Below are 24,527 nucleotides of genomic sequence, written 5' to 3'. Positions count from 1 at the left end.
AACATAAAATCAGACTTCCACTCACTTGACGTTAAGTGGCCGGCCGCTTTGAGCTCCAGTTCTTGAATCTGTTTGACCAGCAGGGAAATGTGCTGCAGCAGGTCAGTGTTCTGCTGCAACAGCCTCTGAACTCTGGACTGAGCCTCGGTCCTCGCACAGACCTCCACCGAGAGCTGATCCTGGAGAACATGCACCTGCACATCGCATCACACACATTGTTAAAAACACACAAGGCGACACAGTCTGCAAAGTAAGACCCAGAGCAGCTGGATGAAGTCATTTATTAAAACCCACTGGGCTGGCAACCTGCTACTTAAGCTCCTCAGTGGTTGTTAAATGTGGAGTTCGCTAGGCCCACAGATTCGCTCTTTAGCTGTTAATGAATTTGTTGAAAGACTTTGGTTTCTCTAGAAGCCACATTAGAAGAGACAGGCTTAAACCAGCACATCAGCATTATGAAACAGCCTCTGTCAAAGCCAAGGCCAAAAACTCTATAATCAAACAAGCCTTCAAAGGCCTTGAACTACAGCCCAGGCATGATTACTTTAATTTGCTGTGAAACTCTGTAAAACTTCAAGTAAAAGTTTAGAAGAATGATAAAAAGAGGCAGATGTAATGAGCAAAAATACCTTAATATTCTATTTAACACACCACTGGTTGAAAATGGAACTAGTGAGTTGATTTATTCAGCGTTTTGCAGATTGAAAGTCAAACATCATCTCCTGACATTTTCTTCAGTTGACTTTTTTCCGTCTCCCTCTAAAGGTTTAATTTTAAGTTTTACTTCACTAAGGTGTTTGAACAAGAAAGCAGACCCGCATTTCTTGGACATTACACTCCTCATTTTGCTTCAGGACACATTTTGGTTTTCAGTTTGATGAAAGTTCAGGAAAAAGAGCCGCCTAATGGCCCTCGCAGAGTTTGGACTTTGTTCACAGCAGTAAAACAGTCAGCGGCGGGTGAATGTGTGTGAAAAAGGGTGAACGTGACACATTAGAGCACCATCAAAGCGGAAAAGCGCAATAGAAATGCGGGTCCCATTACCATTAATGTGGCAATAAACAGATGGAAAGTACGACAGGAGATTTTTAAGTACATGTGACATACTTAGAAGGTAGATGGGAAACGGGGAGCTTCAAATGGCTTTTTAGAGGTTTGTGTAAAACAACATTATTTTTTCCATTAACCCCTTACTGCTTAAAATATATTTACAATTACAGAAGATTTTGTGTTGTTGCTGTGACACATATCCTAAAATTAAGTGGTTAATTTGAATAAGCACATACAATTATAACTATGATGCAAATTAGTGACATTTGATTTAATGATTTATTCCGAACATGCAATGAAATTTAACATATATGCACTTGCAAAACATACATAATAATACAAATATCAAGAATCATAATGATCTTAGTTGGAAGAAAAGCACAATAATTCCATTTACATGCCCGAAAGGGGGTGGGAAGAAGTATAACTTATTTAATCCCACCCCCTCTCCCCACAATATTATTGATAATATATGTCCCTCTTCCTTTTACATTACTCTTCTATATTTATATATCTATTCACACACTTGCAAACACACACACACTCATTCATCCATATACACATATATAAGTTTACACATATACACACATACAAATACACATAAAATCTTTTACTAATTCCTTTCTTTGTTGTGCTAGCTAATAAACAAATAACTAACTCAAGGAAGGAAATATATATATATATATATATATATATATATATATATATATATATATATATATATATATATATATATATATATATATATATATATATATATATAAATAAACAAACAACAGTGAACATATGGTGACAATTAATAACCCTCTTCCCTATATCTTGTGAAAAACATTTTCTTATAAGTGTTTTTGAATTGTCTTATGTTTGAACATTAGGCATAATTGTCAAAATAGTAATTAACCCATAAAGACCCAAACAGCCACTAGTGACCAAAACTATCTGATCTAAAATGTTTAATACCTGTCGATCCACTAATCCTATCAATACATGTAAATTGTGGTAAAATGCAGTTTGTCATCTTTTCGTGGTCATCAGATATGAGGCTCCATAGTTACCAAGGAAACACCGTCATCTTCTACAACATTGATTCACCAGTAAAACCCATGGAGTTGAATCAATGACAGAAGATGTAGATAAGTGTTTTTATGTTCAGTCATTGATATCCTTGCTGAAAAAGTCAGTTTCACTTCATTTTTTTCTGTTGTAAAATAATAACCTTTGAGTTTTCATGAACATAAACATGATGAGTAAATTAAATATAGGGAAAAACTACCTCATTTACACTGAGAAATGCAAAATACAGAGGATAATTTTGTAACAAATGGTGATAAATGACTTAAGAAAGGTTAAATAGACAAAAAAAAAAATCATTTGGGAACTGCCACAGAAGTTGCTCCCAGTCTTTATGAGTTAAACAAATTTTCCAATCTCAGGTTATTTTAGTGATGTTGCTATTGATCAGTTATTCTAGTCAACAATCTAAACAAAACAAAAATGATTCCAAAAAAAAAAAAAAAAAATCAGCAGAATGCCAGGAAATTAATAACATCATTAAAGATATTGATCCATGAACTATAACCAGGTGACACACATTTGCAGAAAAAATTATTAGACCATCCTTGTTTTCTTCAATTTCTTGTTCATTTTAATGCCTGGTAAAACTAAAGGTACATTTGTTTGGACAAATATAATGATAACAAAAATAGCTCATTATAGTTTAATTTCAGAGCTGATATCTAGTCATTTTCCATGTTTTCTTGATAAAAACCAAAATCACTTCAGTTCATACATCAATATCTATGGCATTGTACTGACAAAAACAGTGCTTTTAGGCATTCCATGTTTTCTTTTCTGTCTGTTTTAGTCACATAATACACACATGAGTTAGGACTGGATTGTATAACCATTGTTTTTAATGACTTTTGATGGGCAAATAATTTTTTACGTGACTGTATGTACATTCACAAAGAATGTCAAGCAGCAACTCATACAAAACCGGAGCAATACTGAGGCGAATTCACAACAATAGTCTATAAGTGGATAATTTAGTAACACCACATTATGATAGAACCTATAGTTATTAGAGAAGTAAAAATATGTTCTTAAATTCTGTTCATTTTCAACCCGGTCTTCTATTTGTTTATTGTCCCTTTATTTTTCTTTGTTTTCTGTCTATTGTGTTTGAATACATACATACGTACGTGTGTGTGTGTATTTATCCATTGTCTTTTTTTTTTTTTCCTTGTGAGTTTTGTCTATTGTCTTGGTTCTTGTCTATTGCCATCTATCAGTTTTTTGTTTTCTCTGTTTTTCCTTCGTGGCTATTATTTTTTTTGTTTTTGCCTTTTGTTTTTATTTTATTTCTGGTGACTTGTAGTTTCTTCTTGTTGTGATTTTGTCCGTAAAAACAAAAGTGATTAATATAAAAAAACAAATCAAAAGTCAGCAAGTTGATAATTTAGTAACACCACATTATGATGGAACTTATAGTTATTAGAGAAGCAAAAATATGTTCTTAAATTCTGTTCATTTTCAACCCGGTCTTCTATTTGTTTATTGTCCCTTTATTTTTCTTTGTTTTCTGTCTATTGTGTTTGAATACATACATACGTACGTGTGTGTGTGTGTATTTATCCATTGTCTTTTTTTTTTTTTCCTTGTGAGTTTTGTCTATTGTCTTGGTTCTTGTCTATTGCCATCTATCAGTTTTTTGTTTTCTCTGTTTTTCCTTCGTGGCTATTATTTTTTTTGTTTTTGCCTTTTTTTTTTATTTTATTTCTGGTGACTTGTAGTTTCTTCTTGTTGTGATTTTGTCCGTAAAAACAAAAGTGATTAATATAAAAAACAAAAGTGATTAATATAAAAAACAAATCAAAAGTCAGCAAGTTGATAATTTAGTAACACCACATTATGATGGAACTTATAGTTATTAGAGAAGCAAAAATATGTTCTTAAATTCTGTTCATTTTCAACCCGGTCTTCTATTTGTTTATTGTCCCTTTATTTTTCTTTGTTTTCTGTCTATTGTGTTTGAATAAATACATACATATATACGTACGTGTGTGTGTATTTATCCATTGTCTTTTTTTTTTTTCCTTGTGAGTTTTGTCTATTGTCTTGGTTCTTGTCTATTGCCATCTATCAGTTTTTTGTTTTCTCTGTTTTTCCTTCGTGGCTATTATTTTTTTTGTTTTTGCCTTTTGTTTTTATTTTATTTCTGGTGACTTGTAGTTTCTTGTTGTTGTGATTTTGTACATAAAAACAAAAGTGATTAATATAAAAAACAAATCAAAAGTCAATAAGTTGATAATTTAGTAACACCACATTATGATGGAACCTATAGTTATTAGAGAAGCAAAAATATGTTCTTAAATTCTGCTCATTTTCAGCTCGGTCTCGTATGAGTGTAGCTGTGTGTTTGTGACCCAGAGTGACGTGTACCTGAGCTGAAGCTGCCAACGCCTGCTGTTCCTGCTGCTGCAGTTGTTTCTGGAGGAGCTGGACCTGATGTTCCGCAGAGCAGGACGCCTCGGCTGCCAACGGACCCGAGGCTCCGAGCAGAGGAGAGTTCAGCAAGAGAGACGGGTCACTGGACGTCTAGGACAGAGAGGACGGAAAAAGCACACACTAAACTTTACAGTAGCATCAAAAAACTGTAAATGTTTTTTTTTTTTCTGCCCAGTTTACTCAGTTCTGGTTCTAGTCATTGCTACTATTATAATATCACCATGGTTGTTATTGTTAGTATTGTTGATTTGTTCTTGTGAGGGTCTTCGCCATCTTCTTCTTTCTTTTTCTCCCCTGTTTCTTCTCCTTCCCCCTGTTCCTTCATGTCAGGTTCGGCATCAAAATATGGTTCAACAAAATTCAAAATAAAGACAGTAGAATATCAAGGGGAGCCTCTTATACTTTATGACGTTTCCCTTTGGCAAAGCAAATTTGTTCAGCACAAAAAGGCAGCCAGACTACCATTCTGTTATGATGCTGGACAAGACAAGTTAGAAACAACAACAACAACAACAACAACAAAGATAAAGATAACCTGCATTTTACTCATTGAATTTTGTGAATATGACGAAATCAACAATGTTATCACAAAAATTATCATAATAGTGATGAAATTCTATAAAATAAAGTTCATTTTTATTTTCGCTGTATGTAAATTCAACCTCTGTACCCCCCACCCCCACACCACCAAGTACAAACATAGGGAGCAGTGGTTTGCCATATTTGTTACATAGCATACATGTTATTGAGAAAGACACCAGCATGACATAACAGCAGGAAATATCATTATCCTGATGTAATTTTTCTGGTCTTAGGGTTTATTTTGTTTATACAATCAAATAAAGCACAAAATGTTTCCATGTTTTGTTGTATATTTTACTTAAGGATATTCAGACAACAGGAAAAAAATATTATAATTACTGTGGATGTTTTTTGTCTAGATTTCTAAAGTGACTGTCATGTTCAGACCAGAGTTCCTTCAGCTTCCTCTAACTTATGACCAAAACTGATTTTTACCGGTTTTTACTTGCTCTTAACCTTGAATGAAACAATAATTTGAAATACTTTTAAGGAAGAACATACGTTGTTTGTCTGTTTTTAATATGGTGTTTTATGTATGGTTTTACAGTGGATGTATGGCTGAAATTTGTATTTTCTGTGACTTCTGCTGCTTCTGTCTTGGCCAGGACTAGGGATGCACCGATACCACTTTTTTCCAGACCGAGTACGAGTACTTACATTTGAGTACTTGCCGATACCGAGTACCGATACGAGTACTTAATAATCCCATTCTAGTTCTTAGTTCCTTTTGTAAATGTGCTTTATTGTCGTTGTCATTAGTCTGACTGGAACAAAGTGCTGCTACTGACATTTAATGTATTGGAATGAGCGTTTGTCAATTAATCCACCAGGGGGCGCCGCTCTGAATTAACCACACTGGACAAATACCATGAAGAAGAGTCAAGTTTTATGAGAGGAAGAAGAAGAAAGTCAGTAATAACAAACATGGAGATGACAGAGGCAACACTAATGTGATACTAATGTTGCAGCGTTTTCACTGGTAAGGTTTAAAAGTTTAGCTTCAGCAGGAAGAGAAAAGAGAAATGAGTGAAAAGTTTGGTTTTCATTTCCGCTGGCGGTGGTCCGCACCACTCCATACTCCCGCTGGTATTCTCTGTCTGGGTACGCATCCGCCAGCACGGATGGAATGTACGCAGAGAACGGACAGAACGCTGCATCCGTATCTGTCTGTGTCTGGAACGTTACTGTCAGTCAGCGTTACTTTTATCACTGTCATTTATTTGGTTCAATCTCCACACTCTTCACACTCCACACACATTATTCCTCCTCCTCGTACCTGCTGCACTGAACTGGGAATGTCACACAGCCGTAAGTGGTATCGGTGCATTTGTATAGGATTACTTTTATGAGTACGAGTACACACACTGAGTATCGGAGCCAATGCCGATACTCGTACAATTTTTACTCTTCTTTATAATTTTAATATCAACAAGCTATTTTTCCTGGTTAAATAAAGGTTAATACTACTACTGGTCGAGGTCAAAGGCATCACAGATGGACAGCCCATTACTTTTTGATCCATAACTTTTGAACCAGACAAGTTTCAGACAAATATTACACATAATTGTAAAAGGTCTAAATGCCATCTTAAACATACTCAAATAGAAAAATGTGGTTTCAAATATTTTTAAATGAAAAATATCAAAAACTACTGCATCACAGATGGACGAAAAATTTATGTCTATTTTTTGCAAGAATTAAAAAGTTCTCAAAAGTGAAGTTCCTCTGACATTTTCATCCTAAAATGTATTCAGTGTATACTGTAAACCCTCTATTTTATAACCTAATAATTGATTAGGGGAAAAAAATATTTGATCATACCTAAATAACAAGAGTTTTGAAAAATGGGAGCATCATGGATGGACAACAAAAGTAAATATCAAATTAAACATTTTTTATTTCACTTATCAATATCATATACAGGTTTTTATTTTTATTTATTTATTTACAACATACAAATAGTATTAATATTATATTTAAATGTTTTTTTTCATAGATATATACATTTATTAATTTTAAACAGTGTGTTTAGAATATGACACAAATTATATAAGTCAAATATCAATGTATTTGGAATAAATTTAGTTTATTTATGAAAGTTTAGAAAAGGAACCCAGAATGACAGCAGAAAACCTTTCAAACATTCACACTCATAAAACTCCTCAATTTTTTTTTTTCTCATTTAAAATTACATTTTCCTGAAAATATAAGAAATTACTAACCCAAAAAATATAAGTTTGGTGTAGATTATTGTAATTTAATTTTTTTGACCAGATGTTAACCTTCCCCTGACTTTGTACTACTACTACTACTACTACTACTACTACTACTACTACTACTACTACTACTACAACTAGTAGTAAGTGTTGCTGTTTTGGCCAGGACACTGTTGAAATAGGGATAAATCTCAATGAGCTTTTTTCCCTGATTAAATAAAAGTTGTAGTAATAATAATAATAATAATAATAATAATAATAATAATAATAATAATAATAATAATAATAATAATAATAATAACAACAACAACAACAACAACAACAGTAATCATTTAACTTTCATTGATACTGTGTATATTTTTACTGTTTTCTTCTTCCACCCTATTCTCATACAATGCACAGTCCTCTCAGTCTAGTTTGAGTTTCTTTCATTCCTTTAAATATCTGTTTTATTACTCTCTACTGATGTACAAATCTTAAAAAGTCTGGATAAAAAGCTCATGAAATGTCAGCACTGCAGGACACTGGATAATCATCATCTTCTGAGCTTTAGACTGAACTGCACTTTTTCATCTCTCTGATAAAGTCACAACTCAGCAGGAAAAGATGATGAGTTTTATCAGTAACTTCAAAGTTAAACTGAAAAATCTGTTGGAAACCACTCATGTTTGAAACCAGAATCCATATTTCACCTTATTTATTTATTTTTTTAAATTTATCTCTGTGTTATGTTGTTATTGCTCATCATTCATTTTCTTGTTCTTGACAAGGTTTGGGTGTGGGACATCCTACTACGTGTAGTTTAAATGATATAGTTTGTCTTTTTTTGTCAAGTTTGCTTAGTGTTTTTCTGTCACTGTGAAGAAATTTCAATTTTCACCTGCCAGGCTGCGGATGAAAAACAGCCTTTGGGCAACTCTGGTACAATGCATCACACCGCAACATTAATAATTAACGCTGTACATGGTCAACAAACACCACTAAACTGCTTAAATACTCGGGTTTCTGCCGGTGCGATCATATCCAGTATCAACACAAGCCACAGGCATTTAATGTTCATCAAAAGTACACAAAAACGACCTAAATAATGGAGTAACTGCGGAAAGAAAAACACAGACCAAACGCTGATGTGTAGAAAAACGTCTAAAGCGGTTTTAAAACAGACAGCCTCCCTGAAAGTGTGAGCTCCTCAGAGACATGTGCAGCGAGTCTGTCTGCTTTCATCATGTCGGAAAAATCCACACATGGATTCCAAACACTAGAAATCATCTCTGGGAATGTTGACGTGAAACTTTAAACTGTGTCTGCTGTACACACGTCGGCTGAATGTGCATTTAGTATACTGCTTTTCTGCTTCTACAACTGACTGTCATGATTATAACTCCTTTCCTCTGGACGGAGGTTCTTAGTCCCAAGGTGCAGGACACAGCATTATAAAAACAGCTTTGTTCCTGTTGCCGTCACTGAGCTCAATAAGAAATAGTGACATTGCACTTTACTAACTTATTTAGTTATTGATTCCATTTCTTCGTTCTATTTATTATCATTGTGACTTAAATTTTTTTTTTTTTTTTTTTTTTTTTTTATTGGTGATAGTTAACAAGACAATGTGGACAGAAAAACAACAACACATAAACAAAAGGAAACTCAAACAAATAAACAAACAAAAAACAACAACAATGACAGAGTATTGACAAACAACGTCATATTACAATGAAAAAGATCAGAAATGTAAATAGCAATATGATAATAATAATGTTAACATGATGATAATGATAACAATAAAAATATTACTTTCTAATCCAAAAAAAGGAAAAAGGCAAGGGGGGGTGGGGCTTGGTTGAAGAGAGAAAGAGGGGAGGGGAGAGAAAGGGGGAGAAAGAAGAGTAGGTGGGAATGAAGGGGAACAGGGATCCTGGTTTGTCTGTATATGGAGGTAGAGAGAGAGAATGAAGTTAATGTGGATGATGTCAATTAAAAAATGTTTGTTATGGGTTGGATGTGGTCTGATATGTGGTCCTGTACATGGCTGTGGTTTTGGTTACTGCTTTGGTACGAGTTCTGGGTGGACTTTAGATAATTTGTGAAGGGGTTCCATGTTTCCTCAAAGGCTGATATACTGTTTGTTTTGTAGGCTGTTATTTTTTCTATTGATATGTGTTCTGAGAGTAAATTTGTCCAGTGGGTGATATGGCAGGAGTGTTTTGATTTCCAGTTTTGAAAAATGATTTTCTTGGCGATGGTCAGAGAAATTAGTAATGGGTTATTGTGTTTAGTTGGAATTGTAATGTGTGTCAAGTCCCCCAGCAAACAGAGCGTTGGGGATGCTGGGATTCTGCAGCCCAAGATACACGAGAGTGTTTCTGTGACTGTTATCCAAAATGAAAGAACTGGCTGGCAAGACCAGGTGGCGTGAAGATAATCATCTGTGTGACCCAGGGTGCACTGTGAGCAGATATCTGTGCTAATCAGCCCCATTTTAAACATTTTCCCCTGAGTGATGTGTATTCTTAACTTAAAGAATCTTGACTTAAAATTTTTTTAATTGTATGTTCTTATTCTGTTTTTTATCCCGGATTTTTTTTTTTTTTTTAATCTTTTCTGGTTTTTATTGTGTTTTATTGCATCTTGTTTTTATTTATTTGATCTTACCTGTTTTATTTACTTATTCATGCTGCTATACCGATGAATGGTGGAACACTGAGCACTTTTTGTCCTGTCTGTAAGCGTGATCAAGTGCCTGTCTTGCATGTTTAATGTATGTGTTGTAATGCCAAGGCAATCACCTAGACTGCAAAACAAATCTACCTACGGGTATAAATAAAGTAACCTTGAACTTGACTACTGTAATGCACTTTATGCTGGGTTGAGTGAAAATGCACTTTCCCGACTGCAGCTGGTCCAAAATGCTGCAGCTCGGTTTCGAACAGGGACACGGAAACATGAACCTATTTCACCAGTTTGAGCTTCACTCCATTGGTTGCCAGTGCGTTTTAGAGTTGATTTTAAAATTCTTCTATTTGCTTTTAAATGCTTGAATGGCCTTGGCCCCTCCTACCTGTCTGACCTGATCCACCCCTATGCCCCCCTCGTGCTCTCAGGTCAGATCAGCTGCAGCTTGTGGTTCCAAAAACTAAAAAGAAGCTTCGCAGGGATCATTGCTTTTTTCTGTTGTTGCCCCAAAGTTGTGGAAACAGTTGCCCTTAGATGTTCGACAGGCTCAGTCTCTGCCTGTCTTTAACCCTTTCATGCATAGTGGTCACTACAGTGGACAGCTACTCTACAGCTGTTCTCTTGTATTTTCATGGATTTTTTTTTTTTTTTTAAACACATATCTTTATTAAAGTTTTAAGGCACTACATATCTTTTCTGACATGAATTGGTAACATTATGTAGATCTCTCCTGAGCATAAACCCCCAGAATCACAAGCCCTCCCCATAGTTTTCACACAATTTATCAGTAAATACATGTTTCTGTGCGTCAAAAATTAAATGTGTGGTGTCCAGCTGAATGGATATTTTTGCAACTTCATGAAAAATAGGTTCATAAGAATTTTTTTTCATTTTTTTTTTTAAAAAATGTATTTTAAATTTTTTTAAATTATAATTTTATTTATTTATTTATTTTTTAAATTAATTTTTCAGAAGAAAATTTTCAATCACATTGTTGTTTTCATGCCTAAAGAGGAATAAAAACACTCAGGAAAAAATTTTGATTAAGGTTCTCATAATTCGTGCATGAAAGGGTTAAATCACGTCTAAAACACACTTTTTCTCATTGGCTTTTAAGCAATGAGTGACATGTCTGATTTTTCATGCTGTTTTTATCAGATTTTAATTTGTCTTTGTTTTTATGATCGTTGTATTTTGTTGTCCTTAGCCCGTTTTACACCCTGTGTTATCACTAGCTTTACTTACTTATTTACTTATTTAATCCCTTGTTTTATGTTTGGTTACAGCACTTTGGCCAGTTGTAAAGTTCTTAAAGTGCATTATAAATAAAGTTGGTATGGTAATAAAAAAAATAGGACCAATGGCCTTTTAACTCACCAACACGTCCTCAGTTGAATTTGCCAGGTTGTCAGGGTCTGCTACTATGTTAGAGTCCTGTGGTTTTGATGCAGTGGATCACTCTCCCAATGGGCTTTATGTACAACTTCCTGAACAGAAAGCAGCTCCTTTATTTCCTGTCTTTCATTATTGGACACACTGATTAATCCAGGTGTGTCCGACCACAGTAGTCACGACAACAAGTAGCAGACACACCTGGATTAATCAGTGTGTCCAAAAGGAGCTGCTTTAAGTTCAGGGAGTAGTGGGGCTGTGCATAATAATAATAATAATGATAATAATAAACTTTATTTGTATAGCACCTTTCATACAGAAACTGTAGCCCAAAGTGCTTCACATTGATTGAAAAAAATACAATATTAAAATACATTTAGATTTGATTAGAAATACAATAAAATAAAAATAAATATAAAAACAGCGCACATTAAAATATTTGATTATGCATAGAATTTTTGAAGTGCAAGAAATAAGATGAAATGTGAGAGAAATACAATAAAATAAAAATAAAAGCAGCGCACATTAAAATATTTGATTATACATAGAATTTTTGAAGTGCAAGAAATAAGATGAAATTTGAAATACAGTAAAATAAAAAATAAAAACAGAAATACAATAAAATAAAATAAAAATGAAAAACCGCACATTCCTGGTTCCTGAATTGTGACCCCGTTTTTATCTCCTTTCAAAGGCTAATGAGAATAAAAATGTTTTTAATTTGGTTTTAAATATATTCAGTGAACTGGCTTCTCTAATGTCTTTTGGAATTGTATTCCATAACTTTGGTGCATAGTTAGTAAAGGCTGCGTCCCCCATTTTCTTTGTAATATTTCTGGGAGTCGCTAGTAAACCTGCGTTTGATGACCTCAGTGTTCTAGTTTGTACATAATTGATCAGTGAGTTTGCAATGTAACTTGGTCCGGTTCCATTTAGAGCTTTATACGTGAGGAGTAGTATCTTAAAATCAATTCTGTAGGTTACCGGTAGCCAGTGCAGGGAAACCAACACTGGAGTAATGTGCTCTCTCTTCTTGGTTTTGGTTAATAACGTAGCTGCAGAGTTCTGAATCAGCTGAAGTCTGTCTGTGCTGCTTTTTGGGAGACCTGTAAGGAGTGCATTACAGTAGTCCAGTCTGCTGGAGATAAAAGCATGGACCAATTTTTCAGCATCCTTTCGATTTATAACTGGCATTACTTTGGCTATGTTTCTGAGGTGGAAGAATGACGTTTTAGTGACTTTCTTTATGTGGGACTTAAAGTTTAAGTCTGAGTCTATAACGACTCCCAGGCATAGAGTCCATTGAAATGAAAGTCCATATATGGTATGACTTCCTGTCACAGTTTACTCCACTGCTGTCTCCTCCATCACCTTGGCACACCTCATCAGCTAGTAATCAGTTGCACCTGTTGCTCCCAGCTGCACCTACTCCCAGTGGAGGCTGGTGAAATCCTTTTTGGGTGGGGCACAGTATCCAGGTCAGTTTTCACCTGTGACGTCAACACAACAATGGTGGCGCGCAGTGTGCAAGTTCGCAATGAAAAGAAACTTCACAATGTATAACAAGAAAAGCATTTGGAGAGTGCAGACCTCTGCCAAGACTGATCTGCCCCCCCGATCACCTCCAAAATTTAATAATTTCTTCCTTGCACCATTATCAACATTTCCTGAAAATTTCATGAAAATCCGTCCATAACTTTTTGAGTTATCTTGCAAACAAACAAATAAACAAACAAGCAAACAAACAAACACGCATGCACGCACACAAAGCAAAGTGATCACAATCCCTCCTGGTGGAGGTAATTAGTTCATCCATCATTTCACCTCTTCCATCTTGTTTGTGTATATGAGAAGACTGTACTGTCAAAATGCCTCTTCAGTATCAAAGCAAACAGGAGCTTAAATTTGTGATCTCCATATTTGTTGTTTATCTTCAACATGGATCAACTGGAGTGCTTTGAGGTGGGATGTAGTTAACTCTGAGTGAGACATATTCTACCTCCCAGAACTCTGGAATGCAGCATAAAACCACATATCCCCTCTAGGATACACCAAAGTACACGCACCACTATTTTAAAATACTAATTTAAATAAAAATAAAAATACACAGTATGTGTTTTCAGTCGTGTATTTTTTATATGTAAATTTCTCCTGTCATGTCTGATAATATGGACAATGCATTTAGACCAGCAGTGAAGGTAGTGCAGGTAGATCACATGGCTAATTAAAAAAATAGATGTAAAATCAATGTAAGGGTTGAAAGAAATAAACGATACTACTCGTGCTGGGAATTAAACCCCTGCCTCCTGCATTGAATTCAGTTGTGTTAATCACTTAGCTATCCAACCACTTTATCAAAAGTTTGTACTATTACTTAGCGACAGATTAGCTGATTCTATTTCTGAGGAAGGTCTTGATTCTTTTCGGGATGTGCCGTTTACTCCTGTGGGTGGTGCTTGGGTCAGAGGCTCCCCTACCTTTTGTACTGGAGGGGTTCTACCGTGTACATGCCATTTAAAACGACGAGAGTCTATTATGGTAAACGGAGAGCCTTGGGCACAGATTTTTGCCCCCCAAACAGGAAACACTTGACTTGACCGTTCACTAAACGACTGAAAACAAAACAAAATGGGCTGTCTCATGTATAGCTCATTTATTGAAATATTAATGTTTTTGTAAAATTATTTTAAGTAATTCCTATCGTCTTCTTCTTCATGAGAGACAGGTGTGGCGGCACTCTTGCGCCCTCTATTGATGAGCCACCACTGCCTAATCAGCTGTACACAACATAAGCTCAACCAGTGCCAGATTGTTCTAGTAGCAGGCCAGACTCTCCAGCCTGACTCCCCGGTTCCGACCCCGCCTGATTCTGTTTACGTTTCTTCATCTCTGCCCCAGTAAACCGACCAGCCTTCCATCTTTGACTACGAGATCTGCCTTTGTTTATCCTGTTTCTCGGCGTTTGCTGGTTCCGACTTCCCTGAGCGCTGTTTCTTCTATAAACATCTGTGTCTTCTGCATCGCCCCAGTAAGGGATCCATCTGCTCTCTCTGCGGTTCTTCAAACCCCCGCTGATCCTGAATGCCACTTCTACCTGTTCCCCACTGGGGTCCTCTGCGTTGCTACACGCCTGCAGGAGCTAAACGATAATCAACCAAGTCGGCAATCCAGTCTGCCCATCTGGCCAAGCGGCAACATTTGCATCTGCCACGTGGGAACCCAGGGATCAAAACCAGGTTATGTATCCACTCACTGTGACTCCCCTCATCCATTAACTATCAGAGACAGACCTGTGATTATTATGGTTATTGTAGTTGAAGTGCTGCCTTTCTGTTCTAAGTGCTATCGGCCAAGATCCATTAAAAACTCTTCTGACTTTCACCCACTTGTCTGTGTACATTTGGGTCCTCCCTCTACACTACCTGTTACAACATCCTATCAGTGCTCAGTAGTAACTATATTGATATCTCTATCCATTTTCATGTTATAAGCCATCAAAATATGGCCCATTATATGTAAAGGAAAATTTTTAACATTTAAAAAATCTAAATTTCTCAAAACTGTAGTAGTAGTACTAGTAGTAGTAGTTTATTTGGTCGTTAATTACTTTAACCCTTTCATGCATGAATTATGAGAACCTTAGTCAATATTATTTTCTTGAGTGATTTTATTCCTTCTTTAGGCATGAAAAAAACACTGCAATTGACATTTTTTTATGAACCTATTTTTCATGGCATTACAAAAATGTCCACTTAGATGGACACCATGCGTTTCATGCAATTTTTGAAGCAAAGAAACATGTATTTAAAACCCATCATCAGAAAGGGATATACTGTGTGAAAACTATGAAATAAAAACATTTTTAATGCCACTAATCCGATGTTTTCTCACATTTTAACATACTCTAATACTAGTTATTACTCACTTCATGGAGATAATTTGTATAGTTTTTTTTTGTTTCAGAAAACTGTTAATTACAGTCTTATAACAATTAGCAATTGATTAACACTAAAGCTTGTTACTGCAGATCAGGTTTGTCAAGAACAGCAAAGTTACACTAATGGTATTTGTGATGATGCATAATTGTCCACGGTATTGGCTGATATGCAACTAAAATGACAAAACCCATGAATATACAAGAGAACAGCTGTAGAATAAGCGTCCACTGTACTGACCAGTATGCATGAAAGGGTTAAACAACAACCACAAAACAACATATCCATTGTTCCATATACAATGCGACCGAAAAGGGTTAGGCTGAAGTAAAGACTTATTTTGCCTAACCCTATTTACAATTAACACAATGTTTCCACATAAAAACAAACAAATAATAGAATGTTCAATGTAATCATGGCTAAATATACAACAGAATAGAATACATATTTAACCCTTTCATGCATAATGATCCCTACAGTGGACAGCTGTTCAAAGCTGGTCTCTTGCATATTTTTGTTTTTTGTTGTTTTATTTCCATATCGGCCAACACAGTGGGCACATATGCATCATCCCATACACTGTAACTCAGACCATTACTGTAAATTTGCCGTTCTAGATAAACCTGATCTGCAGTAACATGTTTAAGTTTAAAAAATGTCTAACTGTTATTAGACTGTAATTACTGTTTTGTTTTGTTTTTTTAAACAAAAAGGGTTTTTTTTGCATACTGTCTCCATGCAGGTATGTTAAAATGTGTGAAAACATCAGATTAGCAGCATTAAACATGATTTTATTTCATAGTTTTCACACAGTATTTTAGTAAATACATGTTTCTTTGCTTCTAAAATTAAACGCATTGTGTCAAACTGAGTGGATATTTTTGTAACTCCATGAAAAATAGGTTCATAAAAATGTTTCTTTTTTTATCATGCCTAAAGGGGAATAAAAACACTCAGGAAAAAAAAAAATCTTCATTAATGTTCTCATTATTCATGCATGAAAGGGTTAATTTAATCTTTGTAGACATTGTCCCAAGGAAGCTAGAAATGAAATGTGAAATGTATCTGACCATTACTTTCATCAGAGAAGATGTTGGAAAAAATTGCTAATGAAGATGATGACAACAATGATGATGGCAACGAAGACGATGGCGGACACAGTGCCTTCACAATAGCTCATGGCCTACTAGCTGGTGAGCTAAAGATGTGTTTTTTATGCTGTAGGTATGAGCAGGATGAACAGTAAAGTTTAAGTTTCGATTTGACTTTGGAGGTTTTGACAGCTGGCGGCAGAAGACAGATAAGAAAAAAAGCAGAGATAGAGGAGAATGATGTGCAACCAAAGTCAGCCGGACTGGGAATTGAATCTTAGGATGCAGCAGCAGCAGCAGAGACGATTCAGAAACGAGACACCTACTTAAGACTCATCGCCTGTATCGGTGCCATGTGTATCCATCACCGCTGCACCCGCTTCTTTAGGAGACGAGCAGGTCAGGAGTCTACTCGCTACTCACGGATCGATGGCTGGAGTAAATATTAAACCCATTTTTCAAAGGCCACATTCTGACACAAACATGGCATTTTTCAGACAAATATGTCAGGAGAAAATTAAGGTTGTTTGGAAGCTGTCTCTTCCTCTGAAATGGGTCTGGTAATAGACTTATCTCTCAAAAAGAAGATACAAACAAGTGGCAAAAAAAAATCTAAAAATCTGTATGGAGGGTTGACATGAACAAGTACTGATATTTATGCAAATAAGTGGTAAGAGTTAATTAGTTAGTTCATTTAGATCTGTATTAAGTGTTGATATGGACAAGCACTGATATTTACGAAAATAAGCTGTAATAATTTCATTAGTTAGTTAGTTCGTTCCTTGGTTCGTTCTCTGAATCGCTTAATCGTTGGAACATATCCCAGCTACCATTTGGGTGAAGGCCAGTTTATCAAAGAGCTGACAAATCCAGACTAGGGATGTAACGATTACCGGTATAACGATAAGCCGTGGTAAAATCGCAGACGGTTAGTATTACCGTTTAAATTCTAATTATCATGATAACTGTGTTTGATTACCGCACTTTTCTGGAGAAAACACCTATGTAAAGATCTGCTTTTATGTCAAATATTTGAATATAGTTTTAATTTATTGCAATTTTAATTTTATATACCTAATATTTGGAACCAATATTCACTTTTAAAGTCTTTGAAAAGGTTCGTTAAGCATCTGTGTGTTATTTATGCAATAAATTACATACATTTTTCAACTCGGATTTTATATAATAATTTTGTATAATAATTTTCAAATATATTTTTTGCGTGTTTTGTCCTTTTATGTTTTTATAGTAGATTAAAGTGAAAAGAATAATAGTCAGATGAGACAGATGAAGTTGTGAAAAAACAGATCCCAAACATGGGTATAATAAACATTTGTTTATATATTATATAAAGGCAAAATCAAAAGGACTGAAAAATGGGGCAAAATAGGCTCAGACCACTAAGGGTTAATATTTGAAAGTTTCTGCAACAGAAGGGACATTATGCCAATTATTTTATTTTATTTTTATTTATTTTTCAAAATACAACTTGGTTAAATTATTTCAGTGTGTGTATTAGTACTTTTTGAACATTTTGAGCACAATTTCAATAATACCACGATAATAATGATAACCGTGATAATTTTGGTCACAATGACCGTGATATGAAATTTTCATATTGTTACATCCCTAATCCAGACAAACTATCATTTAATTTCACATTCACATTTATAAGTGATTTTATATCAGGGCTCCTACAGGTTTCTACAAGTTAAATTTAAGACTTTTTAAGAACTTTTTGAGACTATGTAGAATAGAATTTAATGTCCATTTCACAGCCTATTTCACAACCACACAAAGTTATTTTACTCTTTTTTTTACTCTGCAACAAACAGAAAAAATGGCAGTTATCATTGTTTATAGATTATTTTGTTATTATTTTCCTGGTCTGAGGTCATATTGGTCTATATGTGGAACCTGAACTAAAATGATTTTGTTAATATCTTCAGTGTAATTGTTGCATTTCACAAATTCATCCCATGGACCGTCTGGTGGGCCTGTTTTGGCTTGCGGGCCGTATGTTTGACACCTGTGGGTTAGATCTATCTTGCATTTTTACTCCACCTCCCAAATGTTTGGCAAGGGGTATTGTTTTATGTTCTGTTAGTTTGTTAACGCTCTAATAGCAAAACTATTGGTTGAATTCATACCAAATTAAGTTTATAGATTGCCAGTGACACAGAATAGATGTCATTACATTTTGGGAACAGCATGTCAAAGTTCACATTTTTTATGAATTTTTAAAATATTTTTTTCTCCCCATTTACTTATAATGGGTAAAATTTCATATGTCTGTAGCAGCAAAACTATTGGTTGAATTCATACCAAACTGGGTTTATAGATTGCCAATGACCCAGAATAGATGTGGTTACATTTTGGGAAAAGTAGGTCAAAGTTAAAAATTTTTATGAATTAAAAAAAAAAGTTCCATTTACTTATAATGGGTGAAATTTCAAATGTCTATAAAACATTTTGTTTCAATTTACTTCAGACTTGGCCCATATATAGAGGCAATTGATATGCTCACTTCAGCACATGCATAGACATGATGACATCAGCTGCATCGATGCCAAAATATGCTACAATACGTGTGAGGGGCGGGGTCTGTTGTGCCTGACACCACTTGTGTTGTAGATAAACCTGGCATCATCCACTATCATTCTGGAACAGGGCAGAATGTTATCTGGGCGGTTTGGGTACTTCTACTGGGTGCAGGATGTTGTTACGGTGCATTTGCAAGATAGTGTTGCTTTGGTGGAACATGTACACGAGGAAGGACGTTGTGGCATTAACATGAATAAATCTCATCACACAGAGAGACATACATCTTCGTCAAAACTTGGCATTTTAAGGCTATAGCTGCTTCTGTTCTCTTGGGAATGTCAAAGCGACAGAACAGATAGAAGAGGAAACTCAGAATGACAATCCTGTCACTTCATGATGGACACATTCACCCTTATTCTGACAGAGAACCTCCAAACAATCAGACCAAGGATGAAGCCAGAATCAGCCCAGCCCAGCACATCTGTCTGCCTCTGGCGGATTCTTGACAGTAGTTAGTCATTACCGCTATCCATTTCCCATTTTCATAACGTCCAATAATTGAATTGAAAAAAAAAAAAAAATGCTGAGTGACATGACTATTTAACCCTTTAAACCCTAGGCCTAAAATGGTCTGTCTGGACTTTTTTTTTTGTCTTATTTTGACTATAAAAAGGTTAGAAAATATGCTGTGTGAGTCATTTTGTCCATTTTTCCAGAGCACTTCCAACTTTCACAATCTAGCAGTTATTTACAATTTATTGCACGTTACAGTACTGCAAAAATGGCTTCTTCTTCAGCTTCTACTACAGGCGTAAATGAAATAACCGTACACTGTAAGCCCGGATAAGTAGAGTTTACTTAAAAAATTTGAGGCAAGTGATTGCACTTAAATGATTTGAGTAATGATCGACTAAATAACTGGTTTAAGTAGCTTCAACTTTAATGCTAAAAGTATTGAACTCAAACTATTAACTAGAAAACACTAAAAGACAAGTTATTTGTACTTTAAATCTGTTGTAAAATCAACCCCACTATCCAACCATTCAACTCAGCATTTTAGGTTACATAGACTAATTTTCTCAATTACAGCCAAATTAATTTATCATTGATCAAACAACTTTTTTTAAGTTAATCAAACTCAAAATCCTATTCCTGATCACAATAGTTATGAAATTATTCAACTTAATGTATTGTAACATACATGAAAGTTAACTTAATGTCATTTGCCAGCACAGGAAGTGCTTTTAATGTAACAACACATCAACATTTCCATTGCACAGTAACAGTCTTGGATGAACAGAAAAGCCATTGTTCTTCCTCTGGCTCTGACTCATGGTGCAGCTCTACAAAAATACAAAAACAAACACAAAAAGGCCAATAAATACTGCCATACACACATTAAATCCAAATTAACACTAACACCACAACCCCGCTGAACCCCTGCACATACAAATAACACATTTTCAACAACATGCCCGATACCCACAATGCAATGCGAAGATAAAAAGGTGTGGTCAGGACTAAAACTTAGTGATTTAATTCCATTCAACTTAAATTTTTTCGTACTTTCAACTATGTCTACAAATTAGTAGAATATACTGAACATTTTATAGTAACATCATAAAACTTAAATCATTTAAGTGCATTGTAATTAAAGCATTTTAGTAAATACAAATTCTGGGCTTACAGTGTAGTAAACCAGTAAAGCCTATGAAGTGCAACATCTTGCCTTTCAGAAGCCATTGGAATATTTCCAATTGCACAAACAGTGAAAGAATTACAACCATCCAAACTGCACATGTGCAGGGTGTGTCAGCAATGACACGTCAGGTTTTAAAGCAGGGGTGTCAAACTCATTTTAGTTCAGGGGCCACATTCAGCCTAATACGAAATTAAGTGGGCTGCACCAGTAAAATAATGTAAATAATAGGATACGAACTTAGAAATAATACCAACTCCGAAGTTATCTCTATGTTTTTGAGTGAAAAAAGTAAAATTCCGTAATTAAAATGTTTACATCTACAAACTGTACTTGAACGTAATATGAACAAATATGAACCAGAAAATTCTTAAGAAAAATAAGTATAATTTTAACAATATTACAGCTCAGTTTATCATTTATACATGTGCATCACAACTTACAGATCACAGTGGATCTACAAATACACAAAACATTTGATAACAGGCAGAATATTGTTAAAATACTACATACTTCTATTAAGACATTTCAGGTTGTTCATATTTTTTGTGAAAAGCCAGTCTGTAAATGTAAACATTTTTGTGTAATTTTACTTTTTTGACACTAAAACAAAAAGAAAAAAAATTGCTTTTTTTCATTATTTATAGGTTATTATGCTAGTATTTTACTGGTCTGACCCACTTTAGATTGAACATCCTTGATTGATAATATCTTCAGTGTCATTTTTGCATTTCACAAATTCATCCCAGCGGCCAAACTGGACCCTTTGGCGGGCCGGTTTTGGCCCCCGGGCTGCATGTTTAACACCTGTGTTTTAAAGAGTTAAACAGAAATCAGCCTCATGAAATATACCTAAAAGTATCAAAACATATGTTAGATGTGTACTTTGAGCTTTTTGTTGAAGTTTCACTGAATAAGATGAAGGGATCAGGACTTTTCTGTCTACATTCACAGTATTTTTTGCTGCTTGCAATGCGTTTTTTTTTTTTTTGTAGAGCATCTGTAGTTCATATTTGGTGCCTTCAAACAGGCAGTTACATTTTAGATGTGAAGAGAAAGCTGACAGAAGAGATCCGTTATTTATGTTCTCTGTCAAGTTCTCAAACTGTCTTCTTCCCCAGGTTTAGCAAATAAAATATGTAACCCAAAAGAAATGAGCACAAATACAGGACATTTTTCTAAAAACAGTAAAAGGAAACATTAATTAGGGGTTCTTTGTCTTTTGTTTACTTCATAATGGTCTTCAGACTGCAGCTATTCCTCATTCCTTAATTTTTTCTGGAAAACAGGACATAGCAAAGTGTTAGAAGATCAATAAAAAGGATAAGGTTGCTGTTGATGGGGGATTTTGAGCCGTTCCCTGCTTCTATGATGGATGTCTACTTAGACTTCAGGTGAAGACTGATATCAAAGTCTACTCACCCTTTGATTCTCATCCAAACATGACAATAGTTCACATGTTGAAGAGACAAGTAATTTATTTATTTATTTATTTATTTATTTATTTTTTACCTTTGAAAATAACTCAATTTGATGTGGCATCATTTATTGAAATGCAAACACCTCCACATAGGGCTGAGTGGTATATAGAGACTATATTATAGCATAATAATTTAACCCTTTCATGCATGAATTATGACAACCTTAGTCAAGATTTTTTTCCTGAATGTGTTTATTCCTCCTTAGGCATGAAAAAAACAATGTGATCGAGTTTTTTTTCTTTTCATGGAGTTACATAACGTCCATGCATTTAATTTTTGAAGTAAAGAAACAATTGTTTAAAACCCAATATCAGAAAGTGAGATGAAAACAATGAAATAAAAACATTTTAATGCTGCTAATCTGATGTTTTCTCACATTTTAACATATTCTAATGCTAGTTATTACTCACTTCATGGAGATAATATGCAAAAATAAACCTTTTTGTCTAACAAATAACAATTGATTTACACTAAAACATGTTACTGCAGATCAGGGTTTATCAAGAACAGCAAAGTTACAGTAATGGTCTGAATGTCAGTGTATGGGATGATGCATAAGGGTCCACTGTGTTGGCTGATATGGAACTAAAACAACAAAACCCATGAATATACAAGAGAACAGCTGTAGAATAACTGTCCACTGTAGTGACCACTATGCATGAAAGGGTTAATATGTAGAAGTCAATGGAAAGAAACAAAACATTATTTCATTTTATTTTGCATCTAAACAGGACCAGAGTAAACAGCTCATGAAGACACTGACTTGTGTTAAAACACTGTCTGTGATGTTCTGTTCTTTACACTGACTTGATGTCTTCTGTGGTATTTTCGTCTTTTATGCCTTTTTGTTTTGTTCGGTCACCTTCGTCTTCAAGCAGGGTTTCTGCAGGTATCAGCAAATCTAATTTAATGCTTTTTAATGCCTTTTTTAATGCCACTTTAAACAACTTTAATGCCCATGTCCAACTGCAGATACAGTTATTTACACACGATGGTTTACCGTCAACAGGCTTTAACCAGGTTCTGCTGAAACTTGCATTTTCCCATTTTTTGGACATTTTCTAATAATTTCACCACAGCATGAGCATGCTCACAGCACATTACACTCCAAGCATCCGGTGTTGTGACTTCATGCACTGGCTGTAAGCAATAGCTAATTAAAGGGTTCCACCTGTCAGTCATCACACTATACTTCTGATCCAGATCATTAAATATTTATATTATCAAAATAAATTGTGAATAACAATGGGTTTTTTTTTTTTTCCCATCAAGTGTATACAATTTTTTAATACCTCTAGACATCAAATTTAATGCTGTTTAATGCCATTGAAGGCCTTAATTTTCACAAAATCTATTTAATGACTTTTAAAGCTTTTTAATGACCCCCAAAAACCCTGTCACCATTCACATAGTAGCTGCTGTGGTGTGCAGCAGCTAATGAGGATCAAAACTAATAAACAAACTAAACATCATTTTCATCTTGTTAGGCCTTCTATGTCATTTTTCCTCAAGGCTTCTCCTCTGTACATCACAGAGCTTTGGTAATTTCTCATTAAACTTTTACTGCCCTTTTCAATATAACAAAACATACAAACAACACCAACAAACACAAGCCAATGCCAAAGTAACAGCTAACAACAGGCACTGTAGTGTAAGAACAGCCACTACTATCCCATCAAAAACAATGTTGAAAACAGTGTAGAAGCTTCCAGAGATTTCACAGATTTATGATGAGACAGCTTCTTCAAAGGGAGGGGAGCTCAAATCTGTGAAATCCACATGTGTCAACTGTGAAAGACATTTTCTATCAAGAAATGCAAGAATCAGTGAAAGAGTTTTCATATCTATAACAAAAAGTCTACAAGGGGGGGGGGTTATTTCAGGAAAATTTTCACATTCAACTTTAGCCCAGATTTTCTAATGCTCCCATGTCTTGGGAATACAAAAACGTGAAAAAATTTCAAATCAAGCCCAAACCCCCCACCCCCCACCCTGAAAACTACTTTATCAACCCTGAAAACATGGGTTTTTTGTCAACTTTCAAACCTTCTTCACTTTGGATAAAGTACAATGTAGTAATCTGCTCATGCTGGGCCCTTACATGTTTTTTGTGAGACATGTCATGTCTTCAGAGTGCTTTGCACTACAGAAGGAGTAGTGTCAAGGTCAAATTATAGGTCAAAGGTCACTCAAATGGTCAAAAATGCATATTTCACGGAATTCTGCTGTTAATGGGGCAGCCATGGCTCAGATGGTAGAGTGGGTATAACCAAAGGGTTGGCGGTTCAAATCCTGCTCTGTCCATGTGCTGTTGTGTCCTTGGGCAAGACACTTCACCCTCCTTGCCTCCAGTGCTG

General features: G+C 35.1%; 1 protein-coding gene across 1 annotated transcript in view; it reads right to left on the bottom strand.

Annotated features, from left to right (window-relative positions):
- Window positions 1-24,527, bottom strand: part of LOC115437883 (carboxyl-terminal PDZ ligand of neuronal nitric oxide synthase protein-like) — a 97,013-nt gene that overhangs the window by 17,529 nt on the left and 54,957 nt on the right. Inside the window, exons 8-9 of the mRNA XM_030161264.1 lie at window positions 4,492-4,647; window positions 26-194 (exon numbers count right to left, since the gene is read on the bottom strand). Of these exons, the coding sequence (XP_030017124.1) occupies window positions 26-194; window positions 4,492-4,647 (325 nt within the window). The remainder of the gene's footprint in view (window positions 1-25; window positions 195-4,491; window positions 4,648-24,527) is intronic.

Source organism: Sphaeramia orbicularis, chromosome 17, assembly GCF_902148855.1.
Source record: "Sphaeramia orbicularis chromosome 17, fSphaOr1.1, whole genome shotgun sequence".
Taxonomy (NCBI): Eukaryota; Metazoa; Chordata; class Actinopteri; order Kurtiformes; family Apogonidae; genus Sphaeramia; species Sphaeramia orbicularis.
This window is presented reverse-complemented; position numbering and strand designations above follow the sequence as displayed.